The following is a 21,984-nucleotide window of genomic DNA, read 5'->3' on the forward strand; positions in this document are numbered from 1 at the left end:
ATTCTCCCGTACACGTATTGTGTTTTCTGACTTGTTATCCTTCCATATGGGCTTATCCTCCTTGCGTATAGACTTGTTCTTTTGTACAGGCTTGTGCTTCTCTCTTGGTTGTATGATGCATAGGTGTGGCTTGATCTAATGCCTTCGAGTTTTTTATATACTGCTTCCTTGACCGTACGGTATTCCTCCTGTGGTCCCTACGGATTTCTCTTGGTTGCCATACGGCCTCCGCCTTTGGTTGTCGTACCTGTAGCGTGGTCGAACGACCTCTCCCTGATTGCTTCCCTGTATGCCGTACGATGCCTCCTGTACGATGTCCGTACGACTTCCATGTATGTCGTACGATGCCTCTTGTGCGATATTCGTCGTACGGTTTTGTCGTACCGTACACCGTACCTTGTTCTCCATGCAGTTTATGTCGTATGCCGTACAGGTCGAATGAATGGTCTACGCCATACGGAATGGGTGGATGAGCTACGTCGTACGGGTTGACTGAACAAGGTACGCCGTACGGGTGAGCTACGTCGTACGTAATGGTGCTCTATCGTACGTAGTACGGGTGAGCTACGTCGTACGTAATGGTGCTCTATCCTACGTAGTACGGGTGAGCTACGTCGTACGTAATGGTGCTCTGTCGTACGCCGTACGGATTCCTCGCCTTGCTCTGCGCCTGTGTGCCGACCGTACGTGTTGACTGTAAACTATACGGTATTTCTGCTTCTTCACCTGCACCGTATGGATTCAACTTCTCCTGTGGTTGGATGGGAATGTTCCTTCCCTCTCTCGATTTTGTCCTGCTGTCAAGTCTGCTTCCCCGGCTCTCCCTTGACCGTACGGATCTCCAGCACTCGGCTTCTCTAGTTTGTACGGTGTAGCTGGTTCTCTTAGCTTCGTGTGGTAACCTCATCACGTTGACGCAACAAACTCTTAGGAGCCAACTTGCTCTTGTTTGCTCTGGACCGTACGGCGTACGGTATGGACTTAGTCAATCGTTCAGCAACTTTACTCTCCGCATACGATGACAATTCTTCAAAAATTTTACTCTTGGCGTGCAGTGACAATCCTTCGGCAACTTCACTCTTGGTTCCTGTGGACTGTATACTTCATGTACTCTCGGCTCTTATGAGTTGTATGGTCAACTTGCTCTCGGATGATTTGAACCATACGGCTGAATTAGTTTCAGCTGATGTGAACCGTTTAGCATATAGTATTAACTTCTTCGAGGCATCTCCACCAGGATCTACAGCATCCAATTTCAGATCCTCGCTTTGTGAATCTTCTTCGTACACCTTAGATACTTCCCCATTCCCACTCGACAACCTCTATTCATACGGTACAAGCTCACTTGGCAACTGTTCGTACAGCCCAGACACACCAACGCCGAATGTGCACAGATGAATATCGTACAACGGACTTTGTACTTCTTCAATTTGGCCAATTCGTAGCATGTTACAGTCGGGGTGGAAGACTTCATAATCCTCCATCTGCCAGTGAAATAACCCATTAAGAGAACTCGTCTCATCCTCAAAGCAATCTTCTAGTTTGAGCACCCCTTCATTGTTGGGTTTCATGCCTTTCCTTCCTCCATCCATACCTAACTCTCCACCCTTAGACTCAGAGTCCGAGGGTGCTAGTTCTTCACTCACCGCTTGGTTCCTCAAGTCAATGATGTGCTTCCTCCCACCACTCTCGATCGAGAGTGTGTTTTGCTTCCAATTATGATTTGCCATGGCAGTAACCAACCATCCCCTCCTGAGGAGTGCATCGTACGCCTTCTTCTGTAACCAGATGACTACAAAGTCCAAGAAAATTTGCTAGTACAACTGGTAAATTAAATACAGAAAATAATAATGTACATGACAGTGCAAACCAGACACGGCAGAAAATATATCTTTATTCGCACATTCAATTATTACAGAGAAGAGACCAAAGATGGTCGGCCAGGGATTCCAATATATCCGACAATACCATCCCCCTTCCTTGGTAGTACACGACATATTTAAAAGACCCAACGGTTGCCGAGAGGTACGCAACCGTCAACCAACCGACACATAACTACCCGAGACTCACAACCCACTCAATACAATTAATTAATACGTTGTCGGATAACAAATATTATCAAACATAACAACAAGCAATTTATGCCGACAACAAAGTTTTCTCTCTCCTAGGGTTTCTCGCCAAGTGGAAGTCGGGTCAACGCACGCTGAATTAATGCAACATCTCTTTGCATGCAATCGTCACATTTATAGCATTGTGGCAGATTCCTTTTGCATGTAGCCGTCACGTTTAGGAGATGATGGTGCATTTATGGCATCATGTATGATTTTTGCATGAGGGTACATTCATTGCATAGTGGGCACTTTTTGAATGTAATGGTTAATTAATGCTTTATGGGTGCCATTTTTGGTAGAATTGTAATTAATTGTATATGGGCTTTATGGGGTATTTATTGCTGATTTCCACCTTGTTGCATCTTGAGTGGAGAATCTGTTGGGGAAACCCTAATTAGGGTTTTGCAACACTTGAGGCCTATATAAAGGGGTGACCCCTTCATTTGAAAAGCGGGGGGAGACTTGTATGAAATTGTTGCGATAAGTTTTTTATAATAATAGTGAAACATTGTTCTCTAATGGTGTCCACTTAAGTTATTTTTCAAAACTTGCATGGTTTCACCTTCCTCACTTAGAGTAGAAGCAATTTAGTGCTTTGATTTCAATGGAGAATGTAATGGTGTTTGATGAATTTCCATGGTTCATACTTTTGCATCTTGCTGATTGTAAGTTGCAGTGTAAAGTTAGCCCGAGCCACCAAATTTGTGCTAAGTTTGATTGTGAATAGTCGTTTGGATTGCGTCATGTTGGGTATTCAAATGCACTTTCTCGATATGAAAATCCTTCATCATCCTCAGAAGATTGCATCAGTTCTTGCGGAGTTGTAGTTAATCTTGGCAAAGCAGAGCTTGGTTTATTTGGGATTTGTCCACCAAAGCATTAACTGTTGATATCACTGCCCTTAGGAGTAGATATAGGCCTTTCTAACCCTTTCCCCTTTATTTTCAATTCATTTCAATTCGTTCAAAGCAGAAGCATCACCAAATTGCTATATCTAATGATGAAGTTCCATGCCACATCAAAGAAGTGAAAGAATGATTCAAACGTAAGTCCCCTTGGATTACCAACAATCACATCAGCCAACTGAGTCACGTCCATTGCAAAAAGGAACCTTGGAGTCGATTGTTTGAACTTCCTGCAATCTTAGCATACAATCGTACTTTGATCAAGAGAGAGTGAAGTGACCATTAGACAACTTTATTCTGTGTTAGATGTTGTCATAAAAAACACATCAACACACAGGATAGCAGCAAATATCTCCAATCCGCCTATGCCAAAGAAAGCAAGGAGATCCAGATCAATTGGGTTGACTTGGAGGTCATGGATTTGAGGGAGTTGATGAAACAAGTCTTGGAATACACTTGCATATGGATAGACATCCAACATCAGAAATTGAAAGAATAGAATATAACAATGACATTCCACTCAGAAGAAAGGAAAGATAATGAAGATGATGCAAGCGCGAGTGGAAGTGCTTCCCAATCATCTCACTCAAGAGGTTCGAAGAGGAAAGATAATCGTGGAGAAAAGGAGTCATCGAGGAAGAAGCATAAATCAAATTCCAGTCATCCTTCTAGTTCTTCCTCTAGGCGTGAAGAAGAGTTGAATCAGAATGAAAGACATGAAGAACAAAGGATAGATAAAGAATTGAGTCAAGGAGTAAATGAATCAATGGAATCTACAGTTCTAGTTGATAAAGGCAAAGAAAAGTCATCACAAGAACAAAAGGATCTCACTCCTCACATTCAAGAGATTGATGAAGATGAAGAAGAAGACAGTGATGAGACCACTTCCCCACCTACAGATGAGCAGATGCTTGAAGAAACACAGGTTGAAGAAGGGAGATCATCTATTCTTGAATGGCTTAAGAAAAGGCTAGCCAGAGAAGTGATAGCAGTTGATGAAGAACCAATATATGCCTTAAAGAGCCTTCTAAGTCGGACTCAAGAGGTCACCGAGAAAAAGAAAGCTACGAAGATGTCTAAGGTGATCAGAGATGATTCAGGTTCTCGGAAGTTAAAAATAGCTACTCCAATGGTTGACAAGTATGAAGATGAAATCACAGCAGATGAATATGATATGGACACTATTGATTTGGGTCCACTCACCTCCGAGCAAGCCATAGGTGATGCGAATGATTCATTAATGACAGTTAATGATATGCTTAGAATGGAAGTAGAGAGGAATAAAAGGTTAGAGAAAGAGACAAGTGCGTGGAGAAACTATTTCCAACAGTTCAAAGAACCATTGAGACAACATAATCCAACAGTTACACTGCCACCTCTGCTTCCTTCGGAATCAGTTGATCATATGGAGAAGATGAGAAATTCAGCACAACTGATGGACACATTGTAATGTCCCCTTCCCGATGATGTGCTTTCAGTGGTCCATTGGCCTATTCCCGATATCCGTAGGCTGTGGAATGAAGAATTAGGGTTTCAAACGTTGGTGAGGTGAGAACTTACTATTTTTAGTAAGTTAGGGGTTGGTTGTTTGGATGATGTTGTCCTACTGAGCTTTCCATGCTCTGTAACTGGGTGCGAAGATCATGCTTTTCAGAGCAGTAATTCATGACTTACTATTTTTAGTAAGTGGCAGTATGGAGTATTTCTATTTTTGGCAGTGGACAGGGTCCTGGTCCTACATCAGTTCTATGGTCTTCTTTACTCAACTTCATCTTGGTTTCTGTTAATGATCAGTATGGGAGTCATAAGTAATTTAATTAAATATTATTTCCTTGTCAAAGGTTTAATATTTAAATATTTGCAGTTACTGATCAAATGTTGAGGATGACTTAGGGAAAAATAATTAATTGATATCCATGTGTTATTTCCTAAGTCAAAAGGCGAATTTGTTGGTGGCAAATTAGGAGGATTAAACATCTTTTGTTTAATGTTTAATATTGCAAAAAGACGCCACCATAAGGCAAAGTTCGAACTTGCCTAGGAAAAAGTAAGTGGGGGCCATGTAGTGGAGACATGGGGCGAAATGAAAGTGAATTTGAGTGGAGTTTGGGAACCATTTGCATTTGCATTTGGGGAGGCATGAAGTTATAAATATGAGTCTTGGGCTCTCATTTTGGTAGCTTGAAAATATGCATCGTTATGCTACTGGATTGGCGTATGAACTTTGAAGCTTCGGAGTGCGTCTCCCTAGTGTTTTCCGATTTCGTACTTGAGATATAGTACCTAGCTGCGTGCTGTAATCTATGATACTTTCATTGCAAATTTAAGTGTTTTTGGAGTTTGGAGTGATTTCTGGAGTTGCTGGTTTCCCTATGGCTGAAGCACGTTTTTGTTCATACCTCTCTACTCAATCGACTGATCATTCTGGGTACTAGTTCAATCTTCCTTCTTGCTGCTAGCGATACATCTTGCAAGTTTAAGGCACTTTTCTCTAAGTATTGAATTTAATAATGCAAATCAAAATATCTAGCTAGGCGTGGGTTTTAGAGGGTGCATTGGGATGCGTGCAAAATAATTTGTGGTGTTTTTGTATCTTCCTTTTGGTTTGTCTTAGTTGCTGCTGCTCTAGTGTTGGTTTGGGAGTGATTTGGGGTGAATTGAGTGAGATATGAGTAATTTAGAGAGTTTATGGGTTGCTGGTTATGCATTTCCAGCCTGTTGTTTTTGATGTTGAAAGACTTTCATGATCATTATCTCTTATGTTCAGCAATATTCTTCTACTCTCACTTTCCTTTTTATTGTAAGGTTAAGTAGTAGTACTACTAACCCATTCTGGATTGTAATCTCATATCCCACTGAAAAGTGGAAGAGTCTGGCTTGCCGCCTACATCTGATAATTTGTAATAAAATCCTCCCGCTGCATAAGTAGTTGAGTTGAGTAATTTGTAATTTAGTCCTCCCGCTGAAATATTGCGCTAGAGTGATTTGTGTCTGCAGTATTGTTCTCTTGGCTGGTTCACTGCCAAGTTCCTTGCTTTCTCGCTGGATAAGCGGAAGGGGTAGGCTTGCCGCCCAATATTGTATTTGCTTTATCATTTCCAACAGATTAATGAGCTAACGAACCCCTTATCACCGTATGCTCTCACCTTCCCACATTGGGCACTTGGTGATTAGAAAGTGGAAGGGTTGCAATTTCAGCAAGCTTTGAGATTATATTTTCTAGCCTTAATGGGTTATGTGTTTGTTGGTAATTCTTATTGCACTTAAAAAACAAAAAAAATTATCTGGGATATTACACACATGGATAGAAGACTCTTATATCAAAGTTAGCAAGTTTATGAAAGGCACAATGAAGACACTTGATACAGTCATAAAAGTCCTTGGAAGGACTCATGTCCTCATAGAAGCTTTTGAGGCATTTGCTCATACCAGAGATGTTATCATCCCAGTCTTGCAAGCAATAAGGAAAACACCCAGGGAAGTCTTAACAAGAGAGAAAATAAGAAGAGAAGGATCTACGCCCAACTTTCTACATTGGAGTAGTCTACTTCACACAAAGAAGATTGGTTTTGAAGATATTGGAAATGGATGCAGTCAAGTTCAAGATGATATGCATCTTATTCATGATAAGATAGTGGAGGTAGCACAAATCGTCTTGGAGAAGAAGATTGATCCTGGAATGATTATAGAAGCCAAAGAATTGGAGGAAAGAATAAAATGTATCTTTCATGGCACTGATGGAATGATCACTAAAAGGCACTTGGATGATATGCTCGCACTCGTAGTTTTAGCCAACAAAACGCAAGAGCTTGAACCTGAATGGGAGAATGCTATCATCAAAGATGTTGAAGAAGTCAGGCATATGAAAGAACAGTTGAAGACTCTACCAGAAGTTCTGATGACTGAGATAGAGGGCATGACAACCAGATTCATTGAATATGCCAAAAGGGAAAGGGAGAAAGGAAACAAGATTCTAGAAGACAGATTGTTATGATCCTACTTGGGAACTCATTTTCTCATTAGAGGATGCTTCCTCGATTTCTCTAACAGCTCATATTATTTTATCATTGGTTGATTTCATGATAATGTTTATCTAGATAGGGTTTTGTTTGTATCAAACCCTAATTAGGGTTTCGGTGGCAAAGTCTTGGCCCTTGATCTTTATTTGATCTTGGCCCTTCATTGTATTTGGGAGTGCTATATAAATTGCACTCATTTCATTTTGTAAGAGATTAGATATTAGACATTTGACAATAGACATTAGAGATAGATATTAGAGTTCAAGAGAGATAAGAGAAGGACTTGAAGAATTGTTGTTACTTTGCTATCGGATTAATAAAACAATGAAGTTATGGTGTTTTTATTCAATCCTTGAAGCTTCTTGCATGGTTTTTCATCCTCTCAAGTCAATCTTTGATATTGGTTTAAGTATTTGGATTGAATGATGGAATGTTGTATTTGATTTATTGTTGTTAGGATTCCCACAGATACTGAGAGGGGGGGTGAATCAATATCTGACCGATGTACAAAATTTCTTATCTTAAAACATGCAGAACATATTATAACAGTGTACCGGTATGCAAGAAATAATGCAATAAACAGAATTAAGAACATCCACATGAAAAGCACACCATAACACAAGGATTTAACGAGGAAACCCGGTGTGGGAAAAACCTCGGTGGGATTTGTGACCCACAATATCCACTTATTGGCCAATAAGAGAATATTACTTACAATAGGGGCCTGCACATGCAGAAAGGCCAACTGCCTAGAGCTCACTGCTCAAATGGGAAGTCTCACTGACTTACAATGTGAATTATACAAATCCAATATTTTGTACTGCTTTACAATAGCATCTATAATACCTGATCTAGTACCGGTTGCTGCTCTACTTCTTACATAAACCCTTTAACCTATATTTCGCATAATAGGTCTGCCTTAATAACTTTCTTCACTTCCTTCTTACAAAATGTCTACAATGATCTCTTTTATATATAAGAGTCATTTTACAACATGCCAAGTCGGCTTACAAAGTTTTTACAAAAATAAACAAAATATAATATAACAAAATCCTGTCGACCTCTGTGCCGATATACTTCCTTTCTCTGTGCCGGTGCCGGTGCCGGTGTCCTGAGTGCCGGTGTAGAGTCTGATCGTTGATGCCGGTGCACTAACTTGCCGGTGTGCTGCCTTGCCGGTGCCATAGGATTGTAAGGTTGTCATCAATGACAAAACCTTGAATCACATACAATGTCTCATTGGAGTGTGCATATGCCAACAATTGTGAAGCTCATAATCCATACCCCTAGCATCTTGTTGATTGTAAGTGTGCCTTGCGTGGTCAACTGGAATTATTAAAAGCACTCAAGTTCAATTGTTGCTTAATTATACATATGCACTCAAGTGATGGTGTTTATGCTTAGTAGCGATTTGAAAATCTTCAAATGTCCTTAGAAGATTGCACTAGTTTTGGTGGAGTTGTTCTTGTATGGCAATACTAAGACTAGTAGACTTTCACTTAAATCGTCCTTCATCCATCCATTCCTAGGATAGCTTAGTATCTCTCAACCCTCATCTTTTGCAATTTTTTGATAAACATCTAGTAGTAATAGGAAAGAACTTCATTACATACCATCCGTAAAGCACTTCATGAAGTCTTCTCATTCATAAGATCCCTTGATGAAACAACAATCACAACGACCACTCGTGCTTATCCACACGTCATGACTTGACATTTATAAACCTTGGAGTTGTCTCAAGTGATCCTTAAGCTAATCTTCAGCATTTGAGTAAACTTTATTAAAGAAAGGCTAAGATACTTTGGGGTATTTTATTCTATGTTCGCGTGTGCAAGAAAAACACATCAACAGTACCCATACTTGAATTGGTAACTTAGCCAACAAAGATACCAATCTACTCTCCTTCACCTCTTTCTCCTCTCCAAGTACTCCTATAGTACTCCCACTCCTCCCACATACCTCTATTTCCTCCTACAAGAATACTACACTTCTTGTCCTTCTTTGCCTCTACCTCCTCTTGTAGGACCCTCCTATACATCTCCAATTGCAAAACTCTAGCTTCTCCTACAAGGATACCACACCTCACTTTCTCCTTCTCTACCTATTGTAGCACTTCTACTCCAGCCACACAAACACAACTTCTCTTGTAGGGATACCGCACCTTCTTGCCTTCTCTTTCTCTACCTCCTCTCCCCAAACTATTCTATTCCTCGTGTTTACCTCCAACTTCTCTTGTGGGGATATCGCACCTACTCTTGTGTCACCTCCAACAAGGATAGCACTCTACCTTCAACACGAGGGATTTGAACCACCTTCTCCAGCATCAAAACTTTGTGGCCCAACCATTTGAAGACAACCCCTTAAACAAATTTAAGGTTTTTTATTGATAAGTATATGTTGCCAATTTAATGATATCAATTTTCAATTTTCTTATGTAAAATAGTCAACAAGGCTTCTTCAATAATATCCTAATTTCAACAAAAGTTTGAAGGTAAAATGGATATATACATAAACTGGGATAAATATAAATTGCAAGCTAAGACATCACCTAGCCACTGTAGAATACTCCAAGAAGGAAAATCTTTTCTTTTGCATATATGTCAAATAATTTAGGATATGAGTCCAAATTGTATTCATTATTTCCACTCGAAAGGTGCAATTAGCTTTCCATCATAGATGAGGAGCTGTGTTAATGAAATGTTTACCTTTCCTGTCAAAGTCAACTTAGAGCAGGTTGGATTCTCGGGATCTATCCCACTACATGTGCCAAGAGGAAATTCACTAACAGTGAGAGAACAACGAGAATCCTTTTGCAAATCTCTTGGAGTCGGGTCCAGCAATGTTAGGTAGAAGTAAGGGATACCAGTTCCTTGACCTGGTGGTCCATCACTGTATGAAATCACATTTCTGCCAGTAATACAATAATAAACAAATATGAAAAATAGAAACACAAATGACTAATGAACATCATTTCATTATCCAAAGATGAAATCGATGTCAAGTTATGCAACAAAAACTTACTCAGATAGCATTACATAAAACATATGCATTAACACCCACCAATATTACAATTGATTAAAAAATACAATATATTTTTACATACCCAAACGGAGCCCCTTGCAGATCAATAGAGATAGTGCTGCATACAACCAGCAGTTAAAATCATCAGTACTCTCTACTTTTAAATTCCGCGAGAATGTTGAGAAATGAAGTATATTTTAGATAGCATCTACAAACACCAGATTTAAAAGGCTTAGAAATACTTGCATGCAAACAAATATGTATGTACAAGTGTGGGGGGTGCAAATCACCTGTCAAACAATTAATTAAAAAAGCTACGATATAGTTAACTAGAGATAGCATTGAAAACTTTGTCACTTAAGATCAAATCCATTTCTTACAGAAAAGGTTTACCTTCGAAAATGTTAAATTTAAATAACTGCCAAAACAAAACAGTCAAAATCTTATAGTGTTTTAGTGTCAAAATGATTAGGCAATTTGAGCCATATAATCAATGCTTCCAATCACAAAAAGTTCAATTTCTCGCAAAAAATCCATCCAACGAATTCAGCATGCACAGTAGAAGACAAATAAACAGATATAATCAATACTTCCAATGACAAAAAAAAGTTTAATTTCTCCCAAAAGATTCATCCAACGAATTCAGTATGCACAGTAGAAGACAAATAAAAAGCCCTTTATTTGAATTCAGAATACAAATCAACATGAAACTTGAAAAAGAATGAGAGTGTTCTTCCAATATAAAGTTATGGTCTCACGCTATGCTGGAAGCATACAATTTCTAGTCTAATCAGGCACTGCATGCAATATTTGTACCTTGTCAGCTGGTATTTGCACAAATTCACGTGCCACATATACACGGTGTTGGAACCCTAAAATTTGCAATTTTTAGAATTCCAAATTCCAAGACAAGGAGCAAGAAAAATTCTAAATATATATATACATATATATATATATATATTGAATAGGTACAAGTAATATATTTTATATTTGTTGCACAATATGAAACCATAACATAAACACAATAATGGGCATAAAAAATGGAGTGTGAAGCACCAAAGGGGGTATTTACATCATTTAAAGACCATTTATCCATTATATACCCATAAAATAGCCTTAAAATACCTCTAATATGCCTAAACAACTTGTAAAGTGACAATTAATTACATAAACTAAGGCAATTTCGGGATTTGGAATTATTTTTATTTAAAAGGGGGGTGTCTTTTCACCCAAAGGGGTATGAAAACCATTCAAACACATATATATGTGTGATGTAAAATGTAAAGAGAGGAGAAAAGAGAGAAGAGGTGGAGGCAATTTTGTACTTTAAAACTTTTTATCAAAAATAACCAGTTGCATTTTCTTTCTCATATGTGTTGAGAGTTAACATATTTTTAGAAGGTAGTTGCTTATGATATTATCTAAAAGTGGATAAGGTTATTCGTGTTCTTCCAGTAAAATTCTGTGTTTCATATTGTAGATTTGGATCAAAAAGATTTACTCGTGAATTGTAATTGTTCCTTGTATTTCTTCCTTGGATGGTCTCTTAAAAGTTAGGGTTAAATCCATTCAAGCAGTTTACAATATAGACATTGAAGTAGAGCTCATAAGAAACAATAACTGACAGACTCATCGAGAGGTGGTGGGTTTAAAAACTGTCTCATAAGTTTACACAATAAGTCCTGAAGAAATATAAGACTCTGTAGCCCAAATAAGAGGAAAGGCACTGATCATTTGTAAACAAACCCTTTAACCATACCAGTTACCCTTTACTTTTAAGCATTAGGATTAGTAGAGTAGGTATAGTAGGTAATTTAGCCAAAGTGTAACATATATACTTTTGTAAGATACATAGATCAATACACACATCTGAAGTCAGTTTGTTTAAGAAACTTATGCCATTCAAAGACTAGGAGACATCAGATTAAGACACTAAATCTGCTATAAAAAGCATTAGTTGAAGGAACAACTAGTGAGTAGGTATACCCGCCTAGGTCCTGCAGAGCTTAAAGTGAGAGAGTTAGTAACCAAATAGGTTCACTCTATAAGTTGGCCAAGTCAATTGGAAGGTTTGAGCATAGGAGTTGGCATTTCCTTAGAACCTATCCAATCTGTTGATTTGAGACCCAACACACGGTACTTGTAAGTTTTTCCAAATGCACTTGTGAGGTTTACCCACTTGATGTTCAATGAGCCAATCTTAGACTCATCAAATGCAATCAAGCCTATCAAAGCTCATTCGAAGTTGAGTCGAGCTAGCAGGTCAGACAATTACGTTTAATTAACTTGCATGACAGAAAAACTCACAAAAAATTCACAATCCTGCCCTAAAATTTTTTTCCTTTATCAATCTATAGTATCAAAAATAAGTGTTCTGATCCTTCTTTTCATAATTTTTCTAATTTTTAATTGCTACGATTTTCCCATGTTTTTGCTGAGTGCTCTCACAAGTTTCACTTTTCGGCCATCCAATTGTTATCCCTATTTTATAACCCCATAGCACACAGGTCTGACCTATGTTGCCCCAAACGGATCCACATCAACAGGGTTGCCATTTCAAAAAAGAGCATGTATCATGATGCACACAAGGACAAGAACATTGAAGAGCTCACAATATAACACCTTCCTCTTGATCAAACGGTATAGAATTATATGATAAAATAATAAAGTCATAAATAATGTAAAAACAAAGACATGGTTAAAGTTTTATATCTTTCATTTATAATTTATGGAGAAATAAGGAAATGCGGAGCAATAAGAAACATTAACTAAAAGAAATAAGGACAGTGCATGGATCTCAAAGGCATCCAAAAGTAATTATCGTATTAGAAGAAAGCTCCTAGGTCATTAGTATGATATAGGCCTGATAATATAAGTAGATTTTATTACAGTCTTGTACATTCCTATGTCAAGTGCAATGACACACTATGTTAAAGAGAATAGGAAAAGTTCACCGTCAAACTAAGTCATAAGCATGTCTTTCCAAAAGGGGCAAGTAATACAGTTTAGTGTTGGTTATAGAAGCAGTACATGTTAAACCGTAACACTCAAACGGCATCATATCAAAGTATTCAAGATGATTCAAAAAAGAATTTATTCAAGATGATTCGAAAATAACTTTCTTCCACTCTTATTTTGGTTGTTCAAATTTGGATCTGATTTTCCCTCCATTTGCAGTCTTATTTCGGCCAAAGCATTATGAATTGTCACATGTTAAATTATGTAATTCTATCAGTATTTAATAAGTGAAAATGAACTCTTTTTCAAGATATCAATTATTCAACATGACATTAAGAATCAAACCTTCTCAAATTGTGCACTGGGAGAATTTAAGTGAATTGTGTGCCACTTGTTCAGCTTGTATTAATCCTGGAAATTGTCTTCGAAATTCTTCTGAGCCTTTTGGCTGTGCCACAGCCTAGAGAGATGAAAAGGTTTAGTCTTCTTTATTGTGCAATCCCATATTTTTGCATTTCCAAATTTTGCTAGTTTGTTGGGCAAAGAAAGAAAGCAAAAAGGAATTATATTAATGTCCATAAATGACCAAAGTTAGGTCAATGGGACTCAGGTTTACAATAGAAAGTTCTAGGAAGAGATATCTAGAAAAACTCCACCAAGGGGAAGAACAAAAGCAAAGAATACAAAACAACAAGGGACCACCAACACAAGTATCTTATTGAAACCCTAATTTTATGGTAGAAATCTAGAAAGACCCCAACCCACTAAGGGGAAGAACAAAAGCAAAGATATACAATAGAAAGTTCAAGGAAGAGAAATCTAGAAATGCTCAAATCTACCTTAATACATACTTTTCTTTTAAATTTTATGGTAGAAAAGGTGATCCATTGAAAGAACATTTTGTTGGAACCCTAAAATTCATCCAAATACCTAATTTCGATGGGAGTGGTGATGCTAGAGAATAGTTGTTCCAATTTAAAAATTAGTTCTATGACAATCTTCATTAGAGATATATACTTAAGATTGTCTTATAAATGAAGCAAATGATGTGATTCCAAGCTAGATATTCCTAGATTAGAATCTATGTGAGACAATAATCCTTATACATTTCAGCCTTGTCATTGCCAAAAAGCATAGAGAGAAAAGATCCAAGAAGAAAATTCTTGAAACCTGGAGAACCATTCTCCAAGAGAATAGAGGCGAATCTCTATTCCAACAAATAAAACAAACCACTCCATGGCTGCACTAAAAGCCCCACACAAACGAGTAAGATGTAGGGAAAGATACTAGGAATATCAACATTAAAAGTTTAACACTAAAAAGAAGGTTATCTAATCCAAACCATTTACAATGACCTTCCCCACATTAGAAAAGAAGTTGGCAACACAATTCCCCTCCGATAAAAACATGACCAATTTTAACTTAAACCAAAGATTTGAGAAGACTAGTAGAATCAAACAAGACATTTTTTACATACCATCTAGGAGAATGAACTTTAGATAAACAATTAACTATGTCCAGGGAGTCACCTTCAATCAAAGAAACGGGACTCGGACTCGGCTCGGACTTGGCAAGGCCGAATTGTCTCGAGACTCGAGACTCGGTGTCAAAACTCGGCTCAGGCTCGACTCGACTCGGCAAAGTGAAAAACTAAAGAAATTTAGAGATTTTTAAAGATTTAAAACTTGTTTCATGCACCCTTTATTAAATACACCTTAAAGACACAATAACATCATCAAATAGAAGCTAATTTGATTACATACACAAGTATGCATCAATCACATAAGAATAAACACAAATTGTAGTTGAGTTGTTGAAGGAAATAACAAACATAGATATATATATATATATATATATATATATATATATATATATATATATATATATATATATATATATATATATATATATATATATATTGTCAAATGTATACAATATTACAAAACTCATGGAATAAAAAATCCATGTCATCATATGATCAAATGTTCCATACAAATACCAAGACTAAAAACAACTACAAGCCTATGGCTCAGAGGAGCTTGCATCCCCCGACCTAGGCCCCTTGCAAAGGCATCTAAGATAGGTTCTGGATGATTCGGCAGCCATAGCCTCTCCCCGTGACACCATGCCACCCTCACCAACATCAAGAATATCTGTGTCACTGTCTGCCTCTGACTCTATTGTCTTTGCTCGTGCTCTCTGCTCCTCCTCTGCCATGGCTACAGCCTCAACCTCTGCATCTACCTGGTCGACCCAATCAATGTCGTCCTCACTAAAGACAGGTTCTGTCTCAGTGGCCTACTCGGCTTCAGGATCAACCTCATCTAGAATGATAGGGGTAATACCAGTCAATGCATTCCTTGTCATTCTGAGGCGGAGTTTGTAGTGAACAAAGACAAGATCGTTCATCTTCTCCACAGATAATCTATTACGCCTCTTGGAGTGTATGTGCTCAAACATACTCCAATTGCGCTCACAACCAGATGCACTGCATGGTTGGCTCAAAATGCAAATGGCCAACTTCAAAATATTTGGTGTTTTTGGGCCAAAAAAGCTCCACAGTTATCTGAATTTGAAATGAGAAAAATGAAAAAAATCAGTCTCACTCTCGACTCTCATTTAACAATATATGATAAAATTAAAATTATGCCTTAGAATGTATTTTTACCTGGCATCATAGTTGTCCTACTTTCTTTGCAGATAGTACGAGAAGTGTTCTCCCCTTGAGCATTTGAAAACAACTGTATCTCTCGCATAAGTTTGGTCTGAGTACAACCAGCAGGTGCCATCTTCTCCATGACTGAGTACAACCCACTAAGAACCTCCTCATCCGCCTTGAAAGTAGGGCTGAAATGGAATGCCGGATTCAGATAATATGCTACTGCATGGATGGGCCTATGAAGCTGGTTATGCCATCTCCTATCAATGATGTCCCAAATGGGATGATACCTGCTCTCATCTCCTACATAGATGGATTTGATGGCCTCCTTGGCCCTATCCATGTCCTCATATATGTAGCCCATTGTAGGCTTTTCCCATCCGTAACTCGCAAGAGAACCACCAAGGGCTTAACAAACTGCAAAATTGCAAATATTGTGTAATTTATAAAAATGAGCAAATAAGAGAAAATGATGGATAAATTATAAAACAGAAACTTAAATTGTAGAATTTATAAAAAATTTACCTTCACAATCTCATCACGAGGGGTCCAAAAGCCTCCCTCATCAAAAATGCAGTCTGCCATATCTGTCCATCTAGCGGTAGCAGCATAGGATGAGGAAGACCACTCCTCACCAACAATCGTACGTCTCAAAGTCGCCTTACAGCGAAGCATGGACTGTAATGTAATGAAGTTAGTGCCAACTCTCGTGATTCTAGAACGAGCTAACTCCCTTTGCTTTGTGTATTGCCTCATAAGAGCTAACACCCATGAATGATTATATATAAATTTGCAAATATTTCTTGCCATTTCTACACATCTCTTAACCCATGGGAGTTTTCCAATATCCTCCAACATGAGGTCAATGCAATGGGCGACACATGGAGTCCAAACTATAGATGGGTGCCTCTCCATCAGAATTTTACCTACGGCAACATAATTTGTTGCATTGTCGGTGACTACCTGCACCACATTCTCCTCACCCACCTCATGGATCACCTCCTCTATTTTCTCACATAGGAATGTCGCATTTTTGCAGTGTGCAGAGGCATCAATGGACTTGATGAAAACAGTGCCCCCTGAAATAAAAAAATAAAGCAAGATCAATGATCATTCAATAAATCATTAAATAAAAAATTAAAAAAATTAATGACTAAATGAAATTAAAATTGATCAATCGCCTGTGGAAGAAACAAGAAAATTAAGGAGAGTTCTATTTCTCCTATCCGTCCAACCATCAGTCACGATGGTGCAACTTGTCCTACTCTATATGTGGCGTTGATCCTCTAATTCTCTCTTCACATCACGCACTAAATCAGTCAAAATTGGTCCCCTTAAATCAAATTCAGAAGGGGCTTTGAACCTCGCCCTGCATATGGTAAGGGCATCAACCGTCTCTTGCCAATAAGGAGACCTGTCACAAATATAAATTAAATGAGATAAGTTAAGTACGTACTCTGTAGTTGTACGACAAAAAATCAAACTATAAATATTAAAACAATCAAACAAAAAATATTCACCTAGCTGCAAAGAATGGAACACTGCAGTAGACCCAAAACCTGCCAACTGCCATTTTAGCGGCATCATGGACCTCCTTGTTCCAACCCATGCTCTCAAGCGACTGTTGGGACCCAAGAGTAGTGCGAGGCTCAAAGAAGGAATCCAACCTAGATTTACGAATTCTAGGACCAATGCTAACACTCCCACTACCACTACCAGTGCTAGTAACATGAGCAGTAGCACTAGCAAAAGCAAAAGCGCTAGCACTGTGAGTGGGACGATATGGAGGCATGGAAGAAGGTCCTCCTGCACAACCTAAACCAATGGCCGCGAAATCATCCTTTTGCTTCTTTGCCATTTCTTTTTTTGGTTCAAGTGCTTCAACTGCCACATAGCACTCACGTGTAGCCTCAATAGTTGGTCCCAGGCATGGGTCGGCATCATGGCCATGTACGCTAGCAATATGGTATTTCAATCTATATATGCCTCCATGGAATATTGTTTTGCAAAATTTACACTTTTTCTACCCTTTTTTTTGCCCTGGAAAATCTTTGTGAAATTTCCAAGCAGGGTCCTTTCTAAGTGGGAGTCTAGAACCAGACATTGTATGATAGTTTTGTGAAAATTGAGGCAAATAAGAAATTCAAGGTTGCTGTAATAAGCCATTATTACAAATACAAAAAAAATTAATATTTGAGAATTTGTGCATTCATTCTACACTTTTTTCAAAAAAACTAAGGTATTTGTAATTTTTTTTAAAAAGAAATGCAAGGTTTGATCAAAATTTCAAACCCTACTTTTTTTTTTAAAGAAATTTACAAACCCTACATACATTAGATTTTGGAATAAAATGTAAAACTTTCAAATGAAATGAATAGAAAATGAAATTTTTGCTTACAAGAAACTCAAAAAACTCAAAAAATCAATCTTACCTCTTACAACAAGCTTGAAATGAGCTGCAAACTCTTCCTTTCCAACTCTTAATGCACCAAATCAAAGTATAATGCAGCCCCAATGTGATGAATGGATGAAATCTTGAGCTTCCTCCTTGCTGGTTTTTCTTCAATCAACCCTTGTTTCTCTTCACAACTCACTTTTCTCCTCCTATTTTGCCAAATGAATGAAATGAAGTTCACTTTTAGGGGCATAGCAAAATATAACCGAAAAAAAATCATATAAAAACCTTTTAAAACATGTTTATTTTTTGTCACTTTATTTGCCTTACGCCGGCCGAGTCTGGGCATCGAGACTTGGCAAAACTCGACGAGTCTCGGCGATTTTGGACTTTGGCGATTTTGGGCGAGTTTGGGGTTTGAACTCGGCCAAGTCCGAGTCCAATCCTTTCAAACTCGGCGACCATCACTCAGCTCGGGAATCGCCCAAACTTGGCGATTTTGGGCGATTCGCATTTCTCTGCCTTCAATAACTAGGAACTAAACTCCTGTAATGTCCCCAAATTTTCATAAAGTGATTTAATTAAATTAAATAATTAAGTTGTCCAAAAAAATTAAATTTATTTCATGAGGATGGCTTTAACTGACTAATTTAATTAAAATAAAGTAAAAAATAATAAAATAATATAAAAAGTCACTTTATTTAATAAAGTTCTCCAAATATGACTAATATTAAAAGTCGGCCAAGTTGGCCTAATATTCTAGATGCTTCTTGGAGTTCTTTATAAGGAGGCTGGAGGGAGGAAGTAAAGCATGCTTTGTATTTGATAAACAATTTATGATTTTTGGAGACGAGAACCTCCAAGAGTTACAGACGGATTGGACAAAAACCTGACTCTTCCTAAAAGATTTGATTTGAGACAGAATTCACAACTAAGCCAAATTTGTAAAGTCTCCATTGGAGACAAATTTGTAAGGTTTAGGTTATTTCAAAAAGAAAGATATTTGCATCTATTTCTAAAATTCACTATATTTTGAATATTGTATGGTGAATTAAGATGGTGAACAAAACCCTAAGTAAAAATGCAATATACTCGCAAAATTCACTTCATGAAGCCCATCAAAATCTGGAAATTACATTTTTCACTTGAAAAACTGAAGTTTCAGATCTGGAAAGGGTGATGTTTTTGGCCTGATTTTCATCCTTTATAGGTCTGATTTCTCAATTTTGCCAATCTAATTTCACCCTGATCTATTCTTGGTCGTGGATCTTGACCAGCCAACGAATGATTACTCCTTGGTCATGGATTTGGGTAGGTCAAGGAAGTATTTGATAACTACCGTGGATCGTGGATTTCGGTAGGTGAAGGAATAAATGCTTCTCTTGTTCAATCTTGCCAACTTCATAGTTGTGTGGATTCTAGCAAGCAAGGAAATTTTTTTGGTGATGGTCGTGGATTTTAGGAGGTGGAGGAAAATTGCTAGCATTGTAGTGGATTTTGGGGGATGAAGCAATGACGTTAAGGATGGTCGTGGATTTGAGGCAGTGAAGGAAGATCTCTTCACTCAATTTACTTCAACGCATTTTATCATCATTCATCAAGGTATTTTCATCATCACTCAACAAGGAATTGAAATAGTATCATCGCTTTCAAGCTCTTCAAACATTTGACTTTCACAAGGCGTGGATCTTAGCAAGTCAGGGAGAAATGCATCATCCACCTCCTAGGCCGGGGATTTGAGGAGGTAAAGGAAAAGTTTTGTCATGGTCAGGGATTTGAGGCAGTAAAGGAAGATTGGGGATGGTCGTGGATTTGAAGGGGTAAAGGAAGATTGGTAATGGCCGTGGATTTTGGGGGGCAAAAGAATTTGCAAGGAAGGTCCTGGATTTGGGGCAGTGGAGGAAGAATGTAAAGATGGTTGTGAATCTGGGGGAGTGATGGATGTAAAGATACTTTAACCCTTCTAAATCTCATATTTGTACTTACTTTCACTCGCCTAATGCTCTCTCACACTTGCAATCTTCTCACTCTTGGTTCGCTGCATCTACTTCTAGCTTCAATCAATGAACTTCTTTTATGATTTGGGTTAGAGCTACAAGCACAAGAATCAAGCTTTTTTATTTAAAAAACAAAGACATTTACAGCACTTTTCCAAGGGGATGCCAATGTATTTCTTTTTAGGGTTGAGGGGCACCTGGGAGTCCCCTAGAGATCCCCATTTCGTGGGAACATCCAAAAAATGTCCCCTCTTAGAGGAAAATGGCCCAAAGACATATTAGAGATGGTTGTGGTAGTCGATGGATAGTGGGGGATATCTCCTTGGCATCTCCACATCCTAGGGATGTCCCCATCACAAAAACTTCTAATTTTGGGGGGAGGGGATGCATCCCCATGGAACAATTTTTTAAGGTATCATGTAGGCTAAAAGGACCCCCATTAATATGGAACATGAAAAAACACCCTCTATACATGAACAAAACCATTATAACACATGCAAAACAGCCTTGGCAATAGTGAAATCACCACCCTACTTTTATGATGTTTTTGTTGCTATACAAAATGTTCTTTGTTTTAGCAATAAAAAAAAATGCTCTTTATTTTAGATATATTTCTAATCAAAATTTAGTTTGGTTTGAAGTGAAAATTCTTCTTGATTGTTATGGATCATACCTCCTCTTTTCAAGAGACTTTCGATCCCACAAATTCTTCAACAAGGAGTGGAAGTTGCCCTTTATCTAACATGAACAATTCATATCTTAGGGGTGTGAGTTTCCTATCTCAACCTTGGAGTATCTCCTTGCTCAAGTAACACACCTTGTAATGTCCCCTTTCCAACACTAGTCCTTTTGGATGACTTTATAGCCTATTCCGGAGGCACGTAGGCTAATCAAAGACAGAATTAGGGTTTCCATCTTCTAGGAGGTTTTCAGGGGGTTGTTTGCAAGAGTCTGACATTTTTCTCTCTGGGTCTTTATGGGTTTTTAGAGAGCTTCACAATGGTGTGACATGCATTTCCATCAAAGGAGATTTCTGAACTTACTATTTTTAGTAAATTTTGACAGCTACCTGGATTGTGCTTAAAAGGTGTTTGGAGTCACTATTTTTAGCAGTATGCTATTTTTACATTTTTACCATGTATTATTTTTTAGTAGTATGGTACAACACTTGGTTTCTATTTCTGGTAGTCCAATATGAGGGTTTGTTTCTAGAAGGTAATAACTTAAGTGATTTTATAATTTCAAGTTGCTTTTTGACCCCCACGCCTAGCCTCAATGACTTTAAAGTAGTTTTTAAAAGATGTTCCATTGTGGTCATCCAAGTTGGGGATTCTTAATAAATTTTATTAAGTTATTTGTGCACATGAAAAGGGTAGTTTTTAAAAGATGTTCCCTTGTGGTCATCCAAGTTGGGGATTCTTAATAAATTTTATTAAGTTAATTGTGCACATGAAAAGGGACGTCCAACTTGGAGAGAAAAAAGGAATTTGAAAAGTTGGGTTTTGAGCCTATATATACAAAGCTCTCCTCTTTTGGGTATGATATTATTTTGATAACAAAGTGCTGCTAAAATATTTCAAAGACTCTTGCCTCAAGGCTGAGTGCCTCCTACCTTGTTCCAGCTTCAAGTTTGAAAGATAACTCCTAGCTGATTGTGGTGCAACTTCATCCAGAGGTTGCCACGGTATTCCAATGGAGATGTTTGCTCTCAGTCTTTAAGGTTTTGTGTGGATTTGATGTTTTCTAACTGGTGTGTGAGTGATGTTTGTTTGGTTTTTGGAGTGTGAAAAACCTATATGATGATTCGAGTTTATACTCATACCGAATCGAGGTTTGGTCTGATTTTTGTGGGTACTGGCTTGTTCTTTCTCAGAGGTCTGGGCGCTCATATGCCCAAGGTTTCATGATTTTTGATA

At 38.0% G+C, this 21,984-nt stretch overlaps 2 protein-coding genes across 3 annotated transcripts in view; both read right to left on the minus strand.

Annotated features, from left to right (window-relative positions):
* LOC131065719 (uncharacterized) overlaps nucleotides 1–21,984 on the minus strand; it is a 106,405-nt gene that overhangs the window by 14,621 nt on the left and 69,800 nt on the right. The window contains exons 3-4 of one of the 2 annotated variants that reach the window (XM_058000319.2): nucleotides 10,142–10,177; nucleotides 9,744–9,913 (exon numbers count right to left, since the gene is read on the minus strand). In XM_058000319.2, the coding sequence (XP_057856302.2) occupies nucleotides 9,744–9,913; nucleotides 10,142–10,177 (206 nt within the window). Of the gene's footprint in view, nucleotides 1–9,743; nucleotides 9,946–10,141; nucleotides 10,178–21,984 lie in introns of both variants that reach the window. The other variant, XM_058000318.2, reaches the window with a different exon arrangement.
* LOC131065720 (uncharacterized) lies at nucleotides 15,692–17,791 on the minus strand. Its single transcript, XM_058000320.2, has 2 exons — nucleotides 16,202–17,791; nucleotides 15,692–16,093 (listed from the first exon to the last, which is right to left on the minus strand). Exons 1-2 carry the CDS (start codon nucleotides 16,589–16,591, stop codon nucleotides 15,980–15,982), a joined length of 504 nt encoding a protein of 167 aa, XP_057856303.2. The 5' UTR covers nucleotides 16,592–17,791; the 3' UTR covers nucleotides 15,692–15,979.

Source organism: Cryptomeria japonica, chromosome 7, assembly GCF_030272615.1.
Source record: "Cryptomeria japonica chromosome 7, Sugi_1.0, whole genome shotgun sequence".
Taxonomy (NCBI): Eukaryota; Viridiplantae; Streptophyta; class Pinopsida; order Cupressales; family Cupressaceae; genus Cryptomeria; species Cryptomeria japonica.

Coding starts and splice junctions, on each gene's coding strand:
- LOC131065720 (XM_058000320.2), bottom strand. CDS start 16,591: ATGGAGAGGCACCCATCTATAGTTTGGACTCCATGTGTCGCCCATTGC. Junction 16,094..16,201: donor CTCGTGATGAGATTGTGAAG/GTAAATTTTTTA, acceptor GCAATTTTGCAG/TTTGTTAAGCCCTTGGTGGT.